At 43.6% G+C, this 22,595-nt stretch overlaps 1 protein-coding gene across 12 annotated transcripts in view; it reads left to right on the top strand.

The window, feature by feature from the left end:
- Window positions 1-22,595, top strand: part of LOC135557538 (receptor-type tyrosine-protein phosphatase kappa) — a 150,404-nt gene that overhangs the window by 56,216 nt on the left and 71,593 nt on the right. For all 12 annotated transcript variants that reach the window (XM_064990878.1, XM_064990877.1, XM_064990875.1 and 9 more), the window contains exons 3-6: window positions 5,470-5,741; window positions 15,271-15,352; window positions 18,105-18,220; window positions 19,009-19,183. In XM_064990878.1, coding sequence (XP_064846950.1) covers window positions 5,470-5,741; window positions 15,271-15,352; window positions 18,105-18,220; window positions 19,009-19,183 — 645 coding nt within the window. The remainder of the gene's footprint in view (window positions 1-5,469; window positions 5,742-15,270; window positions 15,353-18,104; window positions 18,221-19,008; window positions 19,184-22,595) is intronic.

Below are 22,595 nucleotides of genomic sequence, written 5' to 3'. Positions count from 1 at the left end.
TCACTAATGTGGGGCAGGGCAGTGTATAAGGTGAAGGTTTTTTTTGTGTGTTTTTTTTGTTGTTTGTTTTTTTGTTCACTGTTAGATTAGAGAGTCCTAATAGGGAATAGCAGGGTTTGAATTGCCATGATTTTTATGCCATGCAAGAGCAGGAGTTGTTGTTTGGGCATATCAGGCTCTCTCTCTGTTTCCTTTGTAACTCACAAGACTGTTCTGTCAGAGGTTGAGGCCATGATGGGTGACAGCCATCTTATGCACTGGCATGAATCTGATGACAGCCATCTTGTGGACTGGCATGAATCTGATGACAGCCATCTTGTGGACTGCATTCATCCTCTGGATACCTGATGTTGATGTGAAGGAAACACATCCACTCTAAAAGCCATATTTTAAATATATATATATATATATATATATATATATATATATATATATTATATATATATATATATATATATATATATATATATATATATATATATTCCTCTCTTTAATATTCTGCCTTTGGATGAGTAATTGTAAAGTAATAGGAAAGGAAATTATCCAGAATGTTGGCATTATGTTTTTCACCCCCCCCCCCCCAGTTGCGTACCGGCAGAGGAAATTGCTGGTTATATTCATTTATTGTACATGTATTGTACGCCTAAATCTAGCAACAATGTTCTCACCCTTTTTAGTCTTTCTCAAATTGTTGTTTTTCTAAGCTTTTCGAAACATTGAATAGAAGGATAGAAAATAAGTCGTAGAAAGGTAAGGAGTCTGCCGTTTTAGAGGGTTTGTGTGTAGTTGTGTTGGTAAAGTACTATTGTCTGTTTAACACCTGCTTTCTTCATTGTAACTTCCCAGCCCAACTCTGTGCTTTTGCCTGTTAATAGGCCTTTGGGAGATGCCCATTCAGGATGTATGTTTGTGGTCTGGCATCTAGTTGTTGTGTGTAGTCGTCATCTTGGTGTTCCTTGAAAGATTGCATTTACATTTTCTGTAGGCTCTCGTCACCCAATGAACTTATTCCATATGGTCAATTAACAATTACACTTCCCCGACATGCTACTTCCTCTGTTTCAAACTCACATCAGATCCAATAACATTAGATGCGCTCACATCAGATCCTTCCTTACAAATGTACCAAGTTCACCAAAAGAAACGGGTTAGAGTTTTCCTCTTGTTTCAGAATGGTTTGCTTGGGTTGTTTTTGGCTGGGATCCTCGGTTGTTTGTCTAAGGGATCGATGTATGACAGGAGTGGATTGTAAGAGATCTGTGAAACCTCCGTGTGTGTGATAGGTTGGTTGGTTGTGGAGGAGTGATGTGGTGATCCGTCATTGTCTCTCCTATACTGCTCCATGCTTCTCTCATGTGCTTCTCAGCCTCAGCCAGCACTGCAGTTCAGCTCGGCTCCGGCTCCGGCTCCGGCTCCAGCGTCATTACTTTCAGCTCTTCATTAAACACCGTTGCCAATCACCAGTGTTGGGAAGTAGTGAACTACATTCAGTTGAACTAGTCATTTAATAACATTTTGCTGTAGCTTGGTGGTAGTTGAACTAAATTAAAATCTTAATAGTTACTTTTCTGCCATATAGCAGTGCAGCTAACTACTAACTACTGAAACTACACTCTCTGTTTTGTTGCTAAAATCAAATATGGGTCAAGTAGGCCTTTCTTTTTCGACATCAGACCTGCCTAATTTTCACTTGTGTGCCTAGTTCTCTCCTTTTGTGTTGAATAGGATAAATGACACATTCTGTTAACATCTGACTCCAGAGTGATCTGTTCTTGCAATTTGTAGTCTATGACATTTCAGATTAAGATATGATAATCGTCATTTCTATTAAGTAAGCTGTATTTTTCTTAAGGGTAGATTAACTTCTTCCAGTGTGAAGTAGTTGGTAACTATAAACTACATTTTCAGAGCAGCTTCCCAAACACTGCCAATCACCATATTAGAATAACCCAGATGCATAAAATAAACACAGCTCCCCCTCCCTGGTGTTAAAAAGCCTGTCTGAATCAGGCGATATGGCCTATTAGGAGCTTAGTTGGATCTTCCTTGCAATCTGATCGCTCTGGCATTAACAGAGAGACTTCTAGCCTGCTTTCCCTTTCTTCAAGACAAACATGTCTTTTTTTTCTTCTCCCCTCTCGCACTGCTTCTACGACTCGTGATCAACTGTATACATTGATAGAAAGAGGAGAGGAGATTTTGTTCGAGCGAAACGAACACAGTGGCTCTGCTTTTGCATGGCTATCGGGTTTCACTACAAACAGCACCAGGCATCTGCTTTTGATCTGCAGCTCAATTCTGAAATGTCTGTGTCGGGGTCGGATATGAGTGATGATGTGCTTGTTTGCTTAAGTCTTAACGTGATGCATTAAAACACCATTTTATAAACCCGTTGGCTCACACTTCTTACACTACTTTCAAAGTAAATTGAATTTACATAAATTAATTATTTGTGTAATGTTGAATTATGATCAAGAATGCAATCAGCCACTGGTCCAGAGAGGGAAATCATCACAGCTGTCAATGCCCCCCCCCCCCCGCCTTTTGAGAATCTCATATTTCAGCCTAGTTTATTTGGCCCATGTTGATGTAGACTGATAGCAGGCTGGGTTCGTGAGAGAAAGGGAGAGCCCTAAGGATTGGAGCTCTGAGTGAGATAACAGGCTTAGGCCTTCCCCTGTTCCCCAGGCCAAGGGCTTTATCAGATCCAATGTTCTGGAGTTATGCAGAGGAATACCACCACAGCACTAGTCTGTGGCACTTGCTCCCCAAACGCTGTAGAGAAGCCAGTGTTTTGTGGCAGTACACCACTGTACTCAACTTAACACCAGGGTTTGGCCCAACCTTAATTGCAGGTTGTTGTTTTTGGGGAGAAATTTGTAATCTGTCATAAAGCGGTAGTTGAGGGGAGGCCTGGTTTCTGGTGTTTTCAGCTGTGGTTTAAGAGTGGACCCAGCTGCATCCTAAAACACTGCTTATGAATCTGAGAAGGGTTCTGGCCTTGATGTCATTGATGGATTTAACAGATTTAGCCTTTGGTGAGACACATTGGAGAAAAACTAACCCTTGCTTGATCTTGGTTTGTCATGGATATCATGGTTCTCCTGACATCGAATATGGAATCAACCATAAAACAGACAACATATTTACAAGACCCTTAACAATTTGCATTGAGACACAAGAGGCCATTCATGAGTAATATGATACAGTGAATCCCCATCTGGTCATTTCACATAGCCTCATTATCCCTGACTCCGATCGCCAGGTCGTTTAGGACCTGGTCTGATAAACAGGTGTTTAACCAACAATTATCACAACGAGGAAGGGCAATAGGGGTAAAAAGCTGCTCACATTCTCTGGGAAATAGTCTTTGTGATGCAGATTGGAGACCAGTGGCTATGAAATGGGCAGAAATTGGTTCCCTGAGGTGTTTCCTGAGGTGATTCTCAAGTGGCGCAGGGGTCTAAGACACTGCATCTCAGTGCTAGAGGCGTCACTACAGACCCTGGTTCGATCCTGGGCCGTATCACAACCAGCTGTGATTGGGAATCCCATGAGGCGGCGCACAATTGGCACAGTGTCGTCCGGTTTAGGGGGGAGTTTGGCCGGGGAAGCCTGTCATTGTAAATACGGGTATGTTCTAAACTGACTTGCCTAGTTCAATTAGTATTGTTTTTTAAAATGGCTTCGAGGGCTACCTCAGAAATGGTTTTCAACACTGTTGCTCTAAACACACCTTTCACCCAATTGAGAGTGTGGGGTTGTGAAATAAATACATGCAGGCTAACTGAGTTCATATATTAAATGCACGTAATTGAGCACATGCAGAATGTATGGAGTGCACATGTACATACAGTATGTTGTTAATATGATGGGCAGTTTTCAAACCTGTCCTTGTCTGAAAGGAGGATCATGCTTTGAGGCTGGCTGTGTGATTCAGAGAGATAGGCTATCATGGTAACGTTGGAATTTGGAGGCATAAACAGAAGAAAGGTGGTGAATTTGTTTGTTTTCAGTCCACATGAATCGAGGCTGATTTCAAGTACTGTTGAGCAAACAATTCCCATCTCTCCTATTTTTATTATTGCTGTACGATTATTTCCCTCTCTGGAAAAAAAGTCAAAGGATTTTTAATAGGGAAAAAATAAGTCTGGATTTTGTTCATCTTTGGACGTCCTTTGTTTGAGCTTTAGTGGGGAAGTGAAATAAATAAATAAAATCATAGATGTGTGTAATAGAACTGCCAACAGCTTTTGGCTCTAGCTCTTTTTCCGTTTCTTTAGTTTTTTTGTGTGAAAGCTTGATGATCTTGCTCTCGTAAAGAAGTAATGCATGAGAGGGAAACAGACACGTTTTTTTGTTTGTTTGAGGCCTCATGTTTATTTTGTACCTTGATGAGAAACATACTGCCTGGCTTGGAAGGGTTCGTCAGGGAGGTGGGAGGAGGGGTTAGCGGGGGAGGGTGAAAGATACACTGCCTGGCCCTGCTGGAACGGTCTGTCAGGTGGGGGAGGGAGCAGGACATTGGGAATGGTGAACTGCCTCGTTTTGGGGAGGAAGGCTTTTTTTTTAAAACCTTTTTCCCTGAAACAAACCTCCAACAGACAAACTCCCTTTGTTCCCAAGGACAAAGACTCGCCTTTGAACACAGGCCATTTCAAAGGTCTGGAAATATATACATTTCAACAATTAGCTATTCGTAAATGCAATTTTCCAAAAATCTTTTGTACCACAAGTCAAGAAAATGTATACTGTTGCACTCCAAAGGTTTCTTTGAATTTGACCACCTTGAAAATATCCCCTACTTCACAGCGAATCCTCTCCATTAAAAACCCAGCACACATAAACACGGCCAGATGGGTTCCTAAAAGATTTCTTAGAACTTATTATTTGCTTGGAGCTGAGTACACAACGATGGTTCAGAGTTCTTGTACAATATGAATCATCAGAACTCTAGTTGCATTCGAGTCATTGTTTTGGCAGGCCTGAAAATGGTGAACAGATGTACTGATTTTGTGACAAATGGTTGTGAAGTGAGGCTTTGGCTAGGCCTGATGTCTTGCTTAAGGGAATAACACATGAGCAAAATGGATTTAAATCATGCATAATAAAGATTCAAATAGGAAATGAATTTGATTTTTGTTTGTCAAACCAATACTAAATGACATGCACTGAACTCTACATGGCAATTTCCCCAAAATGATCATAATATTTTTAATTTATTGGATCTAACTGAAGTTAATCAATTAACATGTCCTTTAATTGAAGCATTTCTATTTGTTTGGTCTTTACCCAAAAATGTGTTGCTAAGAAACATTGGAGCACTTACAGTGGAGTGCAGAACCTTAGCTGCCGAGAGTCTGACTCTAGGCCCCTCTTATCTCCATGTCCTCTAATGCTCCTCTTCTCCTCTCTTCTTCTCTCCACTACTCTTCTATTCTCTTCTCCTTCTCTTCTATCCCTGCTCAGGTTCCTACATGATGGTGGACTCCTCCCAGCATGACGCCGGAGAGAAGGCCCGCATTCAGCTGCCAGTAATGAAGGAAAACGACACCCACTGTATTGACTTCAACTACTTATTGTACACCCAAGATGGCTCCAGCCCCGGGACTCTGAACATCCTGGTGAAGGTCAACAAAGGTCCCATGGCTAATCCCATCTGGAATGTGACCAGCTACACCGGGAAGGAATGGCTCCGCGCTGAGCTGGCCGTCAGTACCTTCTGGCCCAATGAGTATCAGGTACACAGAGCCACTACATCGCTCCATTAGCTTTCCATCTGGGTCCGTTTGTATGAATCGTCTCAGAGTAGGGGTGCTGATTTAGGATCAGTATTGACTTTTAGAGCACAATAAAAAAGATTACATGGAGAGTGTGGGGGGGGGGTTGATCCTAGATCAGCTCTCCTACATTTGATACATATGGACCAAGGCCTCTGTAGCACTGATATGGACCTATTGGCTGTATGTCTCTTGTTCACTGGACTGTTGGGGCTTGATGGTCTTTAAGCCAAGAAGGAATTGTAATTTTCTTCCCCGCTTGCAATTAGATTCTCAAATTAGTCAGGGTCCAGAAAAGGATATTAAAGACTATAAATTATAGAAGTTTAATTATTAAAATAATTATTATTGAGAGGGCATGGGCAATGAACTGATTCCATATAAATAGGGATTCATTTGTGCATATTCACATTTTTCAAATGCCATGAAAATTGTGATGCGTCCAATTGTGAAAGTAGGCAAATGCGTAGTTCTCCAAATGTCAGCTGGATCATTGAATTTATTTCTTGTTTATTATGTTTTCCTTCTTTACGGCCAATTCATTTTGCTCCGTTTTGGACAATAAAACTGCTAAGCTAATTGTATTGTAGAATGTCATCATGCATGGTCATGCAACATGACGAGAAAATGGTGGTTCATTTCACAGGTCAATACTTTTTTTTTCCCAGGTGTAAATTATGGAGTGATAGCAAGTCACTAAAGATCATTACACCTTCCTCACAGTCAGATTTACAGCTGATAAGAAAGGCTCTCAAGTAGCCAGTTCTGTAATGAGAATGCATGGTTAAGGAGGAGATGGGCAGGAAGACCTACAGCCCCGCTCTGCCCTTGTGTTCCCGCAACCCTGGATGGGGTCTTAAACCTCACATACATGCTTGCACGCACGCACTCACGCACATACACACGCGAGACAGTGGTCGTTTGTGCACTGGTAATGAGGCCTTGTCTTAGCAATGGGGTCGAGTGGAGCTGGACCGTGGATCTTTGTCTAAGACTTTGGGGAAGGCGGCTAGGCCACTGATTTATCGGTCTTGACCGGGACTCAGGAGTGGAGACTGGGGCACAAATGCAATGTGTGTGGCTGTGTACGCCAGAGGGGCCCAGTAGGATAGCAGCATATCACTCTGCGCCATCTAAAGCCGGCCTGACAACCCAATCCTCCCACCCCTAAGTATGGGTTCTCGGTGAGGGAATTTCTGGGTGACAACCCAAACTGCCCCGAGCTATACCTCTGAAAGGCTGAAACACAGGAACAAGGGTGATAGCCTGGTTCTTTATCCTCAGAGTCCTGCTAATAGCTGCTGCTGTCGTTGCTGCAGCCTGTAACATAAGTGGAGGCAGGTTTTTATTTCCCCAGCAATGTTCAGAGTTGTTGTTTTTTCACCACCCTGGAGGCACGCCAGGTCCACCATGCAAGATGGCTACATTGGCTGTAAATGACTGGAAACGGATTTGAAATATTCAGAACGCATGTTGATTGATGAGAGCGGAGACTTTGAAAGCTAAAGACGCCGGACTAGATTCGGTGCCAGATACTTTGTGGGTATCAAATTGCCATGTAGTAGCTAGTGTACTCTCTCTCCCCTCGCCGCCTCTCTCCCTCTCTCTCCTTCCTTTCGCTCTTCAGATACTTTATTTATCCGCCTTTTTGCAATGGGATTTGATTCAATAAGCTCGCCTCCCTTTCTTTCTCTGCCAATGCCGTATTTGTAAGTATTTCATTAGCATTTTTTTTTTTGCTGCCTCCTTTTCTCTCTATATGGCTAATGAAACCCGTGGCCCGTCATGTCACTAATTGGAAGGAATGAATGATTCAGTACTCTTGTCAACACGTGTCCTCTTGGAGTGATAGGGAATTTTTAAGTGGGTGATGCTTATTATTCTAATCCGATCATTTGGTTTCGTAGTCTCCTTTGCCAGTGGTGCCAGAGCTAGTGTCGTCAAGGCCTTCTGACACGCTGTCACGCTGACGGTGGCTAGTGTAATTGGACACCTGTGTTTCCGCATGCCTCGGCGAGGACACTTTGCTGTAATACCAGAACGGTAGTATTAGTGAGAGATGAAATAGAAACATAAGCATCACTGTGTAAAGGTTGTGAAATGGTTTATTTTTGCGAAAGTATTTTTGTTGTTGTGGAGTAGGTGTACTTACATTGGCGTGAGCTATTGGTGACGTGACTGACGTGAGTGAATGACGATAGCTCATAACGAATGAGTGAGATGAAAAAGGTTTGGCCACAGGTGTGCGCTTTTCTTTGTTTCATTATAGTGGGCTGCCTCTGCTGGTCACGAGTAGTCATTACACGTGTAGTTACAGAACTGCACACATGTAGATTTTCCATTTATTCCATCAATACGATTTAGTAAAAGGCATCAGAATGCATTCATCATCAATTCATTCGCCCATCAGTTGTGTATATGTTTCAGTGATGATTCATAACTCTTATTGCCAATATTTGCAATGCCAGCCTACTCAAAGTTGACCACATTCAGGTAAAACAAATGTTTAATCGTAGGCCAGAGATCATCATCCCATTGTTCCTCCCCTGCTGAACGACATTTTGGGTCTCCCACTGAGCTGTTGTCTCCCAAAAGGTGTGCTGGGAAAGGCCTTGTCTGAATAGATCCCTTCATAGAGACCTGGCAGCCCCAGTCCGCCCCATCCCCGATCCCCTGCAGAGGCCGGAGCAAGCTTAGACATCTTAGCCTGTAAATAAGTCTGTACACGCAGGGGATTAGGCATCATTTGAGAGAGCAGAGCGTTATAATTAATAGCCTCTGATATCAGAGGGGAGAAGCTAATGAAGCGCCGGGACCAGTGCTGGCATGTCTCTTCGTCCTTCGCGCTCTCTCTCTCTCTCTCTCTCTGTCTGTTTTTCTCTGCCTGTTTCTCTCTGTCTGTTTCTCTATCCTCTCACTTTCTGAGGCTGCTGCTGCTCATTTGACCTTTGTCCATATTTCTACAAACCCACATCACCGTGAAGCCCAGGATTGGTGTATTTGTCACCTTTGATTGGAGGGATGACCCCAGACACCTGGTCATGGTGTGTAAATATTGGTCTCTTACTATATTTGAATCATGTGATTTCCCATTTATGATAGTTCTTCACTTCTGGCATGTGCATTGAAATAAATGAATTAGGACTGATTAAACGTGTCAGAATGAATGTTTAATGAAATGTTAGAGATGAGATGACATACTCTCTGGGGATTGTTAAACGTTGAACAGAATGTAGCAGCTGAGCACACATTGGTGAAGCAGTCATACATGCATGATTTACATGGGTCAATAGACTATTTATTTGTGTGTCTCTTCAGACAGTTCAGACGAATTGCCATGGATTTACGACGTTTTACTCCCGTAGACACTGTGTTTTGTATTGCTGCAGCTGACAATCTGAAAGTCAACATGCGGGCTCCTCTTTGTCCTGGGGTAAGGGCACTGATCGACATGGTCTTAGCTGCTGTCCAGAACCCTCAGCCGTCAACTCTACTTGTCTTTAAGGGGGATCTTAGAGGAAATATGGTGTCATGGAGGGGGTTTGGGCTGGAATGGAACTGAGGGGCCTGTAGGGACCCAAGTGATTTATTCACTAGCCAGGTGTTTACTTTTTAGCTCAAGACCAAATTGGTGTGTGGATTTAACCAATCAAGACTGTTGAAACAATTAGGGCTCAGACTGGTAGGCTTTTCTACACTAGAGATGTGTGTCTGTGTGTGAACCTCGTTTAATTAATGGAGTGACAACTGAGGACTTAAAGGAGTAAAGTCACTAGGAGCGTGAGAGAGGGCAAGCCAGTTCCTGTCACACTCCTTGTTGTGTACACTTGGTGTGGGTGGGGGTTGGTTTGTTCAAATGCGTGTGTGTATATAGGGAAGGGAGGAGTTGTGGGGGAGGTCTGAAGGCTGAGGGCTGGCATTTCTTGTCAAGGTCGCTCCATTTCCTCTCGTCAACGCTGCCCCCCCCCCCCCCCCACCACCACACCGCACATATTTTGGCCCAACGCAGGCCCATTCCTGACGCGCTGACTACTTCTGAACCTATAGATGGCCTGCAGAAGATCGGAATGGGGGGAAAATCAAGCACCGGGGTCTTTGTTTAGCCCTGAATATTTCCATCTGCGTGGTGAGGTGTGGTGATTATGACCCCTGCGTGTGCGATCCAGAGGAATGACCCCGGCGCGGCTCTCAGCACTTCTCTGCAATGAAGGAAACAAATGACAGGGAGGCTCTTCTAAGGCACAGCCTGACAAAGAGCTAGAATGTCTCTCCTTTGTTCATAGCTTTGACTGTGTTTGTGCGTGAATACAGCCCTCCTGTCAAGTAGAAATAACAGGTATTATCATTAATGGTCCGTATTTGACCTGTTGGAAGGTGCTGACTATGCTACGTTGAGTTAAATTGAATTCTTGCACAGAGGGCTTTTCCAGCCGTAGCGGAGCTATGCAATACATCCATTAGAGTCATTTAATCAGTGTTAATGACACAGTCTTAAGATGATTAACGTGATTAGAGCCACACACGCAATGGATTTTAGAGTCTAATTGTTATTGAAGTAAAATTGAGCCTGGGCCCTTTTTGAAAGACTTGTTTGCTCTTCCGTTGTGGGCGGTGTTGGTGCCTTATTCTGGTAGATATCCTACCCCTGGTTTGGCGGTTTGATGACTCGGTCAGGAATTTTCTTCCCGTTCCTACCAGGGTGAACATCTACCCTCACCGCAGGTCTCTACCCTCCCTCTCATCATGCTTCAGGCTCGACCTCTCCAAGTGCAATTGCTCTGATTTGGCCCCGGCCATTGATCTGAATACGGAAACAATCAGCGTTAATAAGGGAGAGTGTCAGTATCTATCTCAAAACACGTTTCCATTTTCCTGAAGCCCCTTACCTCAGTATTGTCGGGGCTCTGCCGTATTAAAGTACGGCGTAATGGCCGTTTATGGAGATTGCTCCTCTGCCGGCATGCAGCGGGTGAAATGATAGATTGAAATTGATCGCTCAAAGCTGAGAGATTACTCTTCAACTGAGAGGGATGCACCTCCTATGAACCGCCCTGTGAGGAATCATGGGAGGGAGTCTGAAGCCAGAATATATTGCTTCTAATGGGCCATCCTGGAAGAGACCGAGAGCCTTCGCAGCACTGCACATCACATCGGAGCCCATGAAAACAGGTTACTGCATCTTTCTTTAAAGGCAAACATTTCGGCACACATCCCCCACCCCATAGACATGATGAACGACGTCTCCCGGGCTGCTCCCAAGGAAATAAAATGCTTTTCTCTCGTCACATTTGTATCAATTGTGGTATTTTTTTCTGACAGTGTTTACTCTGTGACTGCTGTGGTAATGATCAGCGGAATAAATGCAGATGGGAGGAAGGGAGGGGGGTGTAGATCCTCTGCAGAATGCCTCTCCTCCTCTCTGAGCCAGGCCTCTCTGTGACAGGTGAAGTGATAAGAGAACAGCAAATACACCCCCCCCCCAGGTGGGTGATGTGATGAGTGGGTGCCTGGCAAGAGAGAGAGTGTGTGTGTGCGCGTGCGTGCGTGCACATGTTTGCATCTCTGACAGTGTTTTCTGTATATTTCCGGTCGTATTTTGCCTCTGATTGGGCCGCATATTTTGATGTTCCTGAGACATATCTGCATTGGTTGCGTGTATGTTGAAATTACACACACACACACACACACACACACACACACACACACACACACACACACACACACACACACACACACACACACACACACACACACACACACACACACACACACACACACACACACACACTACACCAGCTGGTAGGGCAGGAGTTGCTGACATCATGGTCATTTGAGCAGCTCATGCAGGCTTAATGCAGGCTCCCGCCCAGCTGCAGTCTCTGCCTGGCCGTCCGTCCCTGATTCTGTCCCTGCATGTCTTCATGTGAGGCTCCAGCAGACAGGAAACCCTTCTCTAGGTCCATCTGCCACCCGTCCATCTGACCACAGAGCTCCTCTCCTTCCCTCTCCTCCTCTAGCCAAGACCTGCTGGTCCAAAGCGCTACCCAGCATTCAGCCTCTGAAAGGTAACCTCAGTGCTCTAGACATTGAGTTGGGTTCGTTGCATTTCAGATTTCAGAGACATTTAGTACTCTCTGTATTTGCTGACTGTTTATGGAGACATTTTGGATAAATTAACTTCCAGTTAACTTCATCTCAGTATGACTTGGATTGCTGATGAAGCTCCTCAGTTCCTCAAATCAAAATGGAGTAAACAAATATGAACCAACAATTTGGATATATCCGCTGTGAGTGTTTTTTTTATTCATTGGCTGTCATCCTCAGCCTGTGCTGTGAACATGTTAGTATTTTCTCCTCACCCGGAGGAGAGCAGTGTATTATTTTTAAAGAGCTGTCAAGGGGCTGATGCTGTGTTCACTCTGTGAGCCTACTGGCTTGTGGCTTGGTGACATCAGGGCTAGTCTGTCGCAGCTAGCTCGGTTAAGATAATTGCACCAGCACAGGGTGTCACAGCGGAGTTTTTTCTTTTATCTCAACTTGTTTGTTCAATTTCCAATGATAGCCGACCTCTTTACTGTCACTACTGAAAATTGCAATTGGTAGTTCCGGAAGGGCCACTCTCTCACCTTTCCCCTCCAAGAGTATTATGAGTTGTTCATCTATGTTGTACGACCAGGCTCTAATAAGATCATGTTATTACGTTATTGCAGTGAAAAGCTGGTAATCGAATACAGTACATCTGTCCATTTTCACTCGTTGTGGAAAAGCGATATAGAATGGGGGGCGGGGGTTGGGAGCATGGCAGATTCCTGTGACTGCCCTGACTGCGCTGCTCGCTTAAAGATTTATACCATAATCCTCTCATTGGAGTTATCGCAAGTGCTGGCTTAAGATTTGTTTAGCAAATGTCGTATGCATTAAGAGAGAGATCACTTAAAAGGATATGAATCTCAGCTAAAAGCAAAATACCATCATTAAGCTAGAGCTCGGCAGCAGCTGGAACAAACTATTATTGTAAATGTTTATTCGGTCTCTCTCTTTTCCTGCTGAAAGGCATGTTTAGAATGCAATTCGGGGGATCAGGATTCAGCCGTAAAATGTCCTTAGATCCCACAGTAGATTTAGCAAATTGTGAAGTCTGTGAAAGGTGAATTAAAGGTTGTGTTCAGTGGAAAACAAAGTGCATGAGGTTTGAGGGTTATTTTCTATAATCAGCTTCAAGTGGAGGCACATCCTTTTAAATTGACCACTTACATGTAAATCTGTTCTCCCGTTGCCCTTCCAACACTGTGACACTTACAGTGCCTTCAGAAAGTATTCATACCCCTTGATTTATTCCACATTTTGTTGTTACGTCCTGAATTCAAAATGGATTAAATAGTTTTTTTTCTCTCTCATCTACACACAATACCCCATAAATATCAAATGTACATAAGTATTAACACCCATCAGTCAATACATGTTGTAATCGCTGCCAAAGGTGATTCTATTTGTTAGTTTTTCTGGATAAGTCTCTAAGAGCTTTGCACATTTTTTAAAAAATTCTTCTTCTTCAATTCTTTTCTCCTATCACAACCATTGAACCCTGTAACTGTTTTAAAGTCACCATTGTCCTCATGGTGAAATCCCTGAGTGGTTTCCTTCCTCTCTGGCAACTGAGTTATGAAGTCTTTTTAGTGACTGGGTACATTGATACATCATCCAAAGTGTAGTTAATAACTTCACCATGCTCAAAGGGATATTCAATGCCTGCTTTTGTTTTTTTACCCATCTACCCATCAGTGCCTTTTCTTTGCGAGGCATTGGTTTCGCCCTGGTCTTTGTCGTTGAATCTGTGTTTGAAGTTCACTGATCGACTGAGGGACCTTACAGATAATTGTATGTGTGGGGTACAGAGATGAGGTTGTCATTCAAAAATCATGTTAAACACAATTATTGTACACAGAGTGAGTCCATGCAACTTACTATGTGACTTGTTAAGCAAATCTCTACTCCTGAATTTATTTTGGTTTGCCATAAGAATGGGGTTGAATACTTATTGACTCAAGACATTTTCAGCTTTTCATCTTATATTAATTTCAAAAGAATTCCAAGAACATAATTTCACTTTGACATTATGGGTTATTGTGTGTACTAAATCTAAATGTAATCCATTTTCAATTCAGGTGTGAATTGAAAATGTCAAAAGGTGTGAGAACTTTCTGAAGGCACTGTATGTGGTTACATGGCTAGAGTGCATTGCAGTTTATCTGTCATTTTGCCCCTGAACAAGGCAGATAACCCACTGTTCCCTGGTAGGCTGTCCATTGTAAATAAGAACGTGTTCTTAACTGACTTGCCTAGTTAAATGAAGGTTGAATGTGTCCAGAGTAGTAAAAACCATGTAAGCCAGTTGGATGTATAGTGCGGTCGATGGACAACATTTTTTAGTAAGAAGCTGGGTATGTTCCAAAAAGTACCCCGATTTTTCTGTGAGTGGGCAACTGTCCATAATTTGCCAGAGGCCTAAGAGGCCCAACCATCAATTTTGTATTGATGGATGAAAGCAGAGGGCCATTGAGCCCCAGTCTCCACAGCAGGTCCTGTAAGTACTCTGATTAGCATGACATCCTCAGTACTGTAATCACCTCTGACAGCCTGATGTGGGGGCAGCTATGGACAACTGCAATGCACTGTAACCATACAGCCTGCTATCCCCACACAAAGGTATAAACGTTAGACTGGGGTTGACATTGTATGTCAACCTATTAAGGCTGAACTGTATGTTCTGCCCACACAATTGGTTAGTTTTTTCCCCTCTTTGTGTGCAAGACTCTGACTCTGAGGGTAAGGAGAAAAACGTAACAGGAAAGCATTTTTAGATGGTCATTATTTCCCACCGTGTGGAATTTTAGTTGAAACGTTTTCCGTGGTTACAGTATGCTATGTGCTAATTCAATAACCACCCGGAGGAAATTTCACATTTTTGTAAAGAGTGTGATTTCTTTCTCAGTGTTACACGGTTCAGTCCAAAATGTTTTACTTAATGACATCAATGTTTATATAAGTACTTTTCTTCTAAAAGCTTTCACTTGAATTTAGCTTTGTGTTAGAATTCAACCTCAACCTTGTTTGCCTCGTGGCACAAAATAAGTGACTTGACTTACTTTAAAAGAAGTGGAAAAGGGGGGGGGAAACATTCCACCTCGCATTGAAATCAAGCTGCTGTGGCAATCACAAGCCACACATTTTGATTTGTTACGGAATTATATCGACTGTTGATTTATTTATATTCCCCTTCACTTTTTATCTGGAGAATATGATTTCTGTCCCAGTTTACGATCACATCCCATGGCACCATAAAGTGCCCGCAGCGGATATACCAAACGGGGCTGCCTGTTGGAACCTGCAAGAGTCTTGGGCAGAATGATGGCGCATTAGGGATCGATCTGTGAAAATTTGATGGAAATGAGTGTTGTAAACATCCTGTCCCTCCCCCTCTTTCTGGCAGGTCATATTTGAGGCGGAGGTCTCTGACGGGAAGACGGGCTTCATTGCGATTGATGACATCCAGGTTTTGAGCTATCCATGTGGTAAGTCATTACACAGGCAGTAATTACCAGACACTCCTGCATTGCTGCTGATGGATTTTTTTTTTGTTGCTCTGCAAATTAAGATACGTAAGGTGACACTGTGGTTGAGGGGAAAGGTGAAGTGAGCAAGTTTTGCCGCTGGAAGACAATAGAGTGGGCTGACCTGCATTTGAAAACATTAGTGACTGTCGGCAGAGGATGGAATAAATAAATACATTAATAGATGAATCAGCCGTGTGATAAAGGATAATTGTGCGCTCTCAGCATGGCTTTCTGGGTTGTAATAGCTGACTTCCACCCACTTCAGCACAATGAAGTACTTTAACTTTCAAAAATCCCTGGCTTCCCGATGACCTGACTATTAAATATACCGTAGTAGTGTGTTTAAAAAAAATGTTTTTACCCAGAGACCATTTCACAAAGACACAGTGAAAGCATGTTTCCGACAGCTCCCACAGACGCCAAGATTCTGAGACGTCATTGGAAATCAACGTTTCATTATCGAAGTGTTATTAAGAAAATGTTGTGTGAGTCCACAGTTGTTTGCGCTGTACTCACTCGTACACATCAAAAGGGCCCAAACGGAAAATTGTAATATTTCGATTTTTTTTCCCTCACTTCCGTTTTGTCTAGAATCATTTGGATTAGTCTATCCAGGATGATAAAGGATTAGATTAAATAATGGAAAGGCATCCCAATTAGGAGCACCAGCAACCACAGGGGGTAGTGATTTCACCTTCACTGATGAGGTCTACTAACTAGGAATGTAATCCTTTTGAACAGTGTAGTCAACCTTTTGTGACAGTTAATTATAAAGGGTGGGTAAAATGGCTGGTTTAGGGACACTGGACCCTTTGAGGACTAGACTGGTGCAGTCCAGTGTGTCCAGCCATGCGTCTTCACCCGCTACCTCCTCCTAGGCTGCATCCCAAACGGCACCCTATATCCGACGTAGTGCACTACTTTTGACCAGGGCCCAATGTAGCGAATAGGGTGCCATTTGAGATACAGCCCTAGCCTCCACAGTAGCAGCATTCATTTAAATTGACAGCTGCATCCAGAGAAATGCTCAGTACTGAGCACTAGCCACCCCTCATTTGGCAGCGTGGTAAGTGGATTGATTCAGGGGACCGATACATCCCAGGCTAATTTGGAGCTAATCTGCTAATGCCGTCGCTCCAGAGGGTAATTTCAGTTGGATTTAACAATAATAATTATCCCTCGGTCTCAAACATTTACCCATTTATTACTTTGGAGAAACACATTTTAGTTTTTTAAGGAGTGTTAAGTATTTATTGAGCACTATAGGAAAACAATCATATTCCTAGTAAGTGCGTGATCGCTCTTCAATAACAAATGCTGCAGATTTGGACCAACCGGTTAATCAGCAAGTGTCGTTTTCTTTTGCACTTTCGATGAAACCACTTGGTTCAAAGCGTCTGGCATGACCATATCCTCCTGGTTATCAGTGGCCACTGGCTCTGATCCCTGTCTCGAGGAGCTTGTTGCTCTTCAGCGGCAGAGAGGCTCGAATGGATCCCCGACTAAGCTCTGTGTGAAACGAGGGTGTGCTGAACCACCCACCTCTCTAACCACCCATTGCACTGATCATAATGAACTCGCTAAGCACACGCCCTAGCTGAACACTTGGATTCTCAGTCTCTATTTTTCGCCGTCGTCTCATAGCTAGTTAAATCACTATGGTTGGGACTTTATTTTGAATGGCACTAGCCCATTGGATCATCTCACTGTTCGATCTCCTCTTCCTCACTTCTCGGCCGCCTCTAGATCTCACACTTGGTAGTGCTCTCTCAGTCTAAGATTCTGTCTCTTAGTATGTATGGGTTGTGCATAAAATTATGCCTAATCAGTTTTCTCGCTGTAGTATACAGGCTAATTTGGGGGAGTACCCTTAGGCTGTGTTTTTGAATTCGCTGCTGGATTATAGAACACAATTAAATTCACAATCACTCCAAAACATGAATTAAAAGAAAACATCTACAGGCAGTGAGTTTATCCTCAAAGTCAAATTGAAGAAAGATAATTGAAGGAATGTTAAATGCAGCATCTTTAAACTTACCGAGAGCACACTTGGTACCTCTGTACATTGACGTAGTTAATGTATTCGAAAGTATGAAGAGCCAAGCCATCGTTTGCCTCGTTAGATAATATGTAATGAGGATCCCTGGATGTTAACAACAGTGGGGAGCCAGACAACCGTTTTGACCATGTGGTCCTGTTGTGTTCAGATAGAGTTTAGCTCCTTTTCGTAAAACGTTCCTCCTAGTCATGTGTGCTCAGTTACCGCCGGCAGTGCTCCAGACTACCACACGGCATCTGGACTGCCAACCAGCCAAATCACCATGAATAATTTAGCTGTCCAGATCAAAACTTTGCTCGTTAATATTCTTCCTTCCAAATGTCTCTTCTTCCTTCCATCCTTCTCCTCATGTCGGTGCACCTAGGTTTCCTTTTCTTTGATATGTCTATGCCCTCTTCGGACACTAGTATCTTTTGATCAGAGGTGCTAGTGTGCATATTGTCATGATCCAGGCTGTTCGTAGCAGTGGTGTGTGTTTACCTGTACCATTTCTCCCTCTCAGCTCTGGCTGTGTCCATGTGACAGATGAGGTAGAAGCTAGTAATTAGGACTTGGCTGTCTGACATGGCGAGGAGAGGGAGGTGCTGCATTGATCATGTCGTGTACGTTGCATTTATGACTGCTGTAATTGTTTTCTTCCCCCCCCCGTAGATAAATCGCCTCACTTCCTGCGCCTGGGAGATGTGGAGGTCAACGCGGGGCAGAACGCTACCTTCCAGTGCATCGCTACCGGCCGGGATGCCAACAACAACAAACTGTGGCTGCAGGTAGGGACTGGGAGCAGGCAGGGCAGGATAACCACTGAACACCAGGACTCGTTATTAAATGGTGGGGTCATACTGTTGTTCATGTATCATACCAAAAGACAAAAATTGAGTTTAAAATTCAACCAAATTATAATCTATCACTTGGTATATCACTTGGCATTGTGTCCTCAAAACTCAAACACCTCTCTACACCATATCAGATATGATACGCTACTCGAAGGCATTGCCACATCTCTTTGGGGAAATGTCTATTATGAAAGAATGGAAAATCTATTTTGTCAGCGAGGGCTGCAGGAAAATCACTGTTCAGGTGACTGCATTGTCGAAGCCCCCCCCCCCCCCTCCCAATGCCTAGGGTGAACTGATAAGGCCCACAGAGTTGAAGGGAGAGTGGGATGGATGGAGGAGGAGGTAGGGAGGGAGGGAATAAGGGATAACTCCTCTCATGGATGACTGGGTGGGAAAGAAGTGTGAGAGGCGACGTGACCATTTCGGTGCCGGCGGTCGTGGAGGTGAAACTGTAAAAGAGACAGTGCTGTCCACACCAAACTTGTCTGATAACGTTCGCCGCGATAAGCCCGTAGAGGAAGTGGCAGCTTAACAAACCCATTTATCCCTCTGAGATACACTTTTACAGTATGTGTTACTAGCTTGATGCGTCCTTGATGCCATGTTTGTTTTTGAGAAAGGACTCTAGATTTGATATGTCTGCCATCATCTTCCTGATAGTGTAACGACCTTCCAATGAGTGCAAACAGATGTTTTTTTTCCTTGTTTTTATTGCGCAGAGGCGAAATGGGGAGGACATTCCCGTGGCGTCGACTAAGAACATCAACCACAGGCGGTTCGCTGCCTCGTTCAGACTGAAGGAAGTGACTAATCTGGACCAAGACCTTTATCGATGTGTCACCCAATCAGAGAGAGGATCTGGTGTGTCCAATTTCGCTGGGCTAATAGTCAGAGGTATGTGCGCCTTCTTCAGATGAACATCCTATACTACCTTATAAATGATTGGTAGCAGCTCTTATTCAAGTCTAAGAGCTGTTAAATTGTGGTTTTGGACTCAGTTGCAAAAAATTCCCCAAATGTCTTCGTAAACATTATGCATGAATCAAAGATAAATGTGAGGGAAAACACAACTAGCATATGTTTATTCAGATGGAGGAGTTTGAATATTATTAGGATATTCAAATGAGAATCACCAAAAGGAAAATAAATACACAAGTTCTCATGTCATGATGTGTGAAGTCTGCTTGTGGGAATGCTTCTCAGATGTGGTCAGTGGAGGGCGCAGAGAGGCTTGGCGACAGGCCCTGCTTCAACAGACACCTCGCAAATCAGCAGACTTCTCTCTCTGAGCTGCTCTGCATATCTCCAGCCACACAGAGAATTAATACAGACAATCGTAGCATCTTCCCAGCTCCTACCTCCGCTCCCAACCCAGAGGAAGGGAGGGAAAGTGTTCTTGCATCAGTAAAGCAAATCCTATTGTTAGCGCAGGCCAGAGGGCCCCAGAACCCTGGTGTTAGAAGAGAGTTGAACATTAACTGCACTGACAGGTCCGATATCTCACTGGCGCTTGAAAACTGACATCCTGCTACAGCAATCCGAAAGATGGTAATTTTAAAGGAAATTTTGGGGTCATTGATACAGGCAGCCCATAATGAGAGCTGGCAAGGAGTTGCCCGTTGTCGATTATGGCCTAAGGGTAACAGTTTATTAGTGGGTCCTCTGCCAAAACCGAAGTGACAGAGGATGCTGCCGGCAATTTTGGTCCGCTTTGTAACAAATGAAAATTTAAGTGGCAAATTCCTTTCACCGAAGAACTATTGATCTATGTGTCCCCCAGCGGTGAGGGAAACAACACCAAGCGGAACACAATTCACTTCGTCATGAGGTTCGCGCAGCTCCCAGAGTTCTTTGAGTAATGATGTTGCCCCCTTGCTAGTAGAAACACAACTTTATTGACAATACTGCTCATTGGAACAGGGCCTACAACACACATGCCTGGTGCGCTCCGCTTGAACAAATCAAAGGAAAAGCAGCCCGTTAATGGCTTTGATTGTGAGTCGTTTCTTACGGCTTATTGAAAGACTTCGTGGTTGACCTCCGGTGCAATTCTCAACATGGTATTTCAATTGTATTTCTTGTCCAAGGCTTATGATTAGGAATCCAAGGGAAATATGTGCTTCATCTTAAAGGTTCTAGTATGTTGTCCTGTGAATGTATGCACAATTGTGTGTGTACACTGACTGTTGTGTAGATAGTGTGTGCTGTCATCTCCCCCGGGGTGTGCGTGTGGAGGCCAGTGTGCCACCCTGCCGTAAACAAACTGTCTGATTGGTGGCAGACACGACTGTCAGCTGAGGAGCAGGCTGGGAGATATTTTCTGCTTAAAAGTAGATTCAAACTCAGTACCTGCCAGCTCCTTCCCCACTGAAGAAAGGCTCCTGCTTGACAATCCCCGGCTCAAAGAGAGATTGTTAAACTCTGATGAAGTCTCATAATGATGCCAAAGGAAGAACTTGGAAGGCACACAAGAAAAGAGAAACACGTCAACACAGGAAAATATTCTAATGATATGAAAATGGAACTGGGTTGATTCCAATGCACGGGGGAACAAATTTAAAAAATATTGGTTTTGAATGTATTTTTGTGGTGTGCAAATGTAACCTGAAATGAACTCCAAGCAGTGTGTGGACTGTTTGCTTCTTAACCACAGGGTTTTAAGAGGCAGAATGATTGTGTCACCTTGTAGATGATAGTCTAATACCATCAGCCCAAACAGTGTCTACATGCAGGAAGTAAAGTGGGGGAGACAGGTGGAGGAAGGGATCACTCCGCTGCGTCTTGTAATGCCATCAGTCAGCTGTAGATTGCTGCGTGCACTTTGCTGTTTCAAGGCCTGCCGAGTCGCTGTCATCTTTTGCCTCGGAGCTTATCATTAACTTCAAAATAAGCCAGAGCGGACCTGAACGTTTCCTCCCGCACAAAATGAAGTTGCTGCAGCACACTTTTTTTTTTCTCTCTCTTTTTTTCTCATCTCTCATTTCTTTTCTCACTCCCCTTCCTCCCCCTAACCCGCTCCTCCTTCTCCCCCCATTTTTTTTTTGATCAAGCTACTGCCTTGGAGATTGTCGACTGCATCGGCAATAAATGAAAATCAATTACTATTAGAATGGCTCCGGGGCTATGGATGCTTGGGGCTGGGTCAGAGCAGAGCTGCAGGCTGGCCAGTCAGTAGCCTAAGTTGTGCGACGGCATGGCTGATGTTTAGCGGCGCGGCCTGCTGAAGGATGAGAGATGGATGAGACAAGGTTCAAGGAGCAGTAATGCGAGGGCTCTGCGATATCATTCCACACTGTCACCCCACATGTGATGGATGGGCTGCTGGGGAAGAAGCAATATTAGATGATGAAAGATTCATCATCATCTCCCTCCCCTCCCCCCTCTGCCTGCCCCGCCACTATATACCTGCTCAGTCCTACTGTTACTATCATCCTGCCACCGTTATGAAGCCCTAAATGGGGAGAGTCAGTCAGCCTGCCTGCCTAGTACCTGTCATGGAAGGCTGTTAAAACGCCTGCTTGCTAAAGCCTTCTGCATGCATGCTACTGTGCATTTTATTGCAAGCGTATTTATAGTTTTTCAGTTGAAAGAAGCCATTTTGGGTGTCATTTACTCCAGACCTTCTCTGTTATGTTTATGCCGTTTCCTCCAAACGTCTTAATGAAATGAGAACGGTCCTCGCCTACAGGTACAAGTACAAATTAGGTTGGCAATTGCCTCTGCATTTAAATGGCTTTTTTCCTCGTTCTATTTTTTTTCCGTTGATGGTGTTGGTTCGTTTTCCTGGAAAACTACTTTGTGTTCCACAAAGAGAGCACTTCTGGGACGTTATCCACCATCACCACCATACACGATCAGCGGTTTCAATAATGAATTGTTTTGATTAAATGAATTGTGAAGATGCTTCTGGTTCGTTTTAGTTGGAGTCTATAAGCAATCCAGTATTTTGACCCAATGTATTTACCCGGAAAAAAAGGATTTCAGGAATTCAAACAAAGAAAATACACAGACACATTTCTGCTGACCTTTAAAAGGGAAAAGTAAAAATATACATGTAACATGCATTTTCATATATTCTTTCTGCTTTTTCGTATATGATTTCTGGCACTAGTACGGTAGGTCCACAGTAGTTGTGTCCGTTTCAAATGCTCTTATCTTATTGAATTATGAGAAATTAGATTTGTCAGCGCAGCCCAATCATTTTTGCAGCACACGTCTCATGCACAACTAATGAGACCGAGAGAGATGAATTGGCGTAGAAAACCAGGAAGCAAACACAATTAAAAACTCCTGGGAACTTTCTACA

This window comes from Oncorhynchus masou, chromosome 16 (genome assembly GCF_036934945.1).
Source record: "Oncorhynchus masou masou isolate Uvic2021 chromosome 16, UVic_Omas_1.1, whole genome shotgun sequence".
Classification (NCBI taxonomy): Eukaryota; Metazoa; Chordata; class Actinopteri; order Salmoniformes; family Salmonidae; genus Oncorhynchus; species Oncorhynchus masou.
The sequence above is the reverse complement of the archived record's forward strand: the minus strand, read 5'-3'. Positions and strand labels throughout refer to the sequence as shown.